Below are 2,408 nucleotides of genomic sequence, written 5' to 3' on the forward strand. Positions count from 1 at the left end.
AGACAGAATAAATTTTAGCTGTCGACAATCAGTATTGAAGTGAGTAAAATGCATATGGTCATAAAAATTTATGAAGGTTGAAAATATATGTAAATTTAACACCATCAGAAAATATAAATAAGCACAAGACACCATGCAAACAAATGTTAAGATGCAAGCATTCTCAACAGGAGTAGAGCTGAACTAGTGTGAGATGATTTATTGCTGCTGTCAAAGATTTGTCTCATTACTAATCCCATCATTCTATGATTTGTCAGGGAAAGAAATCAGCCAAGTTTTCAGTGTCATCTAGTTTTCTATCAAGAGAAAAGACAATCTGGTAAAATTACACCTCAAATTGTGGAGAGATCATTCCTCACAGTGAGGTACCTCACAAGTAGAAAGTCTAAAAATACCTTAACTTTCCGAGGTCTTATTTCTCTATTCAATATCACATCCAAAAGTGATGCATTTAAAAGGATGGTGTGCAAACTATAGAAGGAGCATGTTTGGTCTTTGTAAAACATTGACCCTAGCAGAATATAGCAGACTTCTTGCATGGAATTTAGGCTCCGTACACCAGCAAGATTTGCACTAATGGACACTTACAAGAACACTTTTCTAGTACTTTGCTCACTACATTGGTTTCAACTGAATCTCTACAAAGATTGGAATCAGTTAAATGGAAAGTTTCAAGAACCAGGGATCTTTAATGAATCTATTTTGAAAGTACTATGTCTATAAGTTGAGATAATTATAAGAGATAATACAAAGAGACACAAATAGAGACTGAGCCATTAAAGCATGCAAAATTAGTGTTCAGAAAAATCCTCAAATAAACTGTGGCAACTTTCTACAGTTCTGGCTCTGAAGAAGTTGGTTGACCCATGTAGAGAGCTCTGACTCTGTTTCTATGAGAATCATGAGTTAGAAAACAAAGAATTGCAAGGGGAACTCACCATGATTTAAAGAGATACTTAAAAAAGTCTTTTGGTGCAGGATCCACTCCTGTGTAAAGGACAAGAGCACAGTCCTGGGGGAAGTCACCATCGCAGTTTTCATTGAATTTTACTCTCCAAAGGCACATGTTCTCAGGTGAACTGCACAGAAGAAGAGGAAACTTCAGGAGCAAAACTATAAAAATTGAAGTGAACATCATCCGTACATATATCAGGCACACTGAAAGCCTGAATTGTGCAAGAACCAACAGTGTTACTCAAACAAACATGTCATATGTTTAATTATGCATGTATATCTGCTTTTATTATGCTTGTGGCTGAGGAACAAATAAGCCTCAGTTTCTTTCTCTCCAGTTTGTACCAAACTCTCAAGAGGGATAGAAAATACCCTGGCCTCTGGTTCTGCAGCTGCTTTTGACATTCAGGTGACAAACAGTTTTCAAAATATGTTATGAGGAAAATCTTCAGCTGCCTTGGGTGCTATGATTTCATTCAAGGCCCTGGCTTCAGTTCCTCAGAGGAGAGATCCTTCTGAGCAAAATACCCATCTTAACAAGCCATTTGTATGACCACATTCAATCTCACTAATGTGCAGATTTCACAAAAGCGTGAAAATCTCTAGAAAGCACAAGACACATTAGCCATGATATGCTTCCTTTTCTGAGAAAAGTATAGGTAAAATTGCAAACCCAGACCAGACCACTCCAGAGCATTCACTGTGTTATATTTAAACTGCTCAAAACAACACCCATGTGCAGAATTTTCAACCATTCAATATACTTCCAATATAGAGAGAAACAACTATCATGTCAATTCTATGCATTTGTCAAATTATGATGACCAAATATTATTTGGTCAAATTATGATGAACAAATATTATCTGGTCTTTTGCACTCCATCGTTATACACACAGCTTCAGGTGGATTTCTAAAACATGGCTTCTCCCTCATTTCTCAATTACTATTGTTTTTGTTGGTGTATTTCTTCACCTGCAGCATTAAGTTTCTTCAATGTTTATGTTATTTATAGCAATATTTTTCTAGAAATATCCTCTGTATTTTATATCCTTTGGAGAACCTCAAGTGAGTAGACAGAATCAGAAAGACATACCTATTATAGACAGAATTAGAGTTGAAAAAGGAAGAAATTCGTCATTCAAGGAATAATTTGGAATTTTAATTTGCAGATGTGTCATGCAGTGTATACTTCCTGAAACTACCACTATTGTTTTCAACAAAAGTACATACTTTCACAAAAGATACTGATCAGGGAATTCAATGCATGTGGTAGAGGCAAGACTATAGGTTTCATGGGGGATAGAGCACACTAAGAAAACAGGTCCACAAAATTAACTAAACAAGGCTTACAGAGAAGGAAGGAAACTGCAAGCACATGGCCCGGATGGGTTTGCTCCAGGTCCTTTTCCTATGTTATCAGTATTTACCTCAGACAGACCTCACTTGGGTTCCT

General features: G+C 36.5%; 1 protein-coding gene across 1 annotated transcript in view; it reads right to left on the reverse strand.

Moving 5' to 3' along the window:
- Positions 1–1,138, reverse strand: part of LOC110314658 (vomeronasal type-2 receptor 116-like) — a gene marked incomplete at its 3' end in the record, with an annotated part of 17,402 nt that extends 16,264 nt beyond the window's left edge. The window contains exon 1 of the mRNA XM_021188911.1: positions 939–1,138. Coding sequence (XP_021044570.1) covers positions 939–1,138 — 200 coding nt within the window. The remainder of the gene's footprint in view (positions 1–938) is intronic.
- Positions 1,139–2,408: the final 1,270 nt, after the last annotated feature.

The sequence above is a fragment of the Mus pahari genome, unplaced genomic scaffold, assembly GCF_900095145.1.
Source record: "Mus pahari unplaced genomic scaffold, PAHARI_EIJ_v1.1 scaffold_4807_1, whole genome shotgun sequence".
Lineage (NCBI taxonomy): Eukaryota > Metazoa > Chordata > Mammalia > Rodentia > Muridae > Mus > Mus pahari.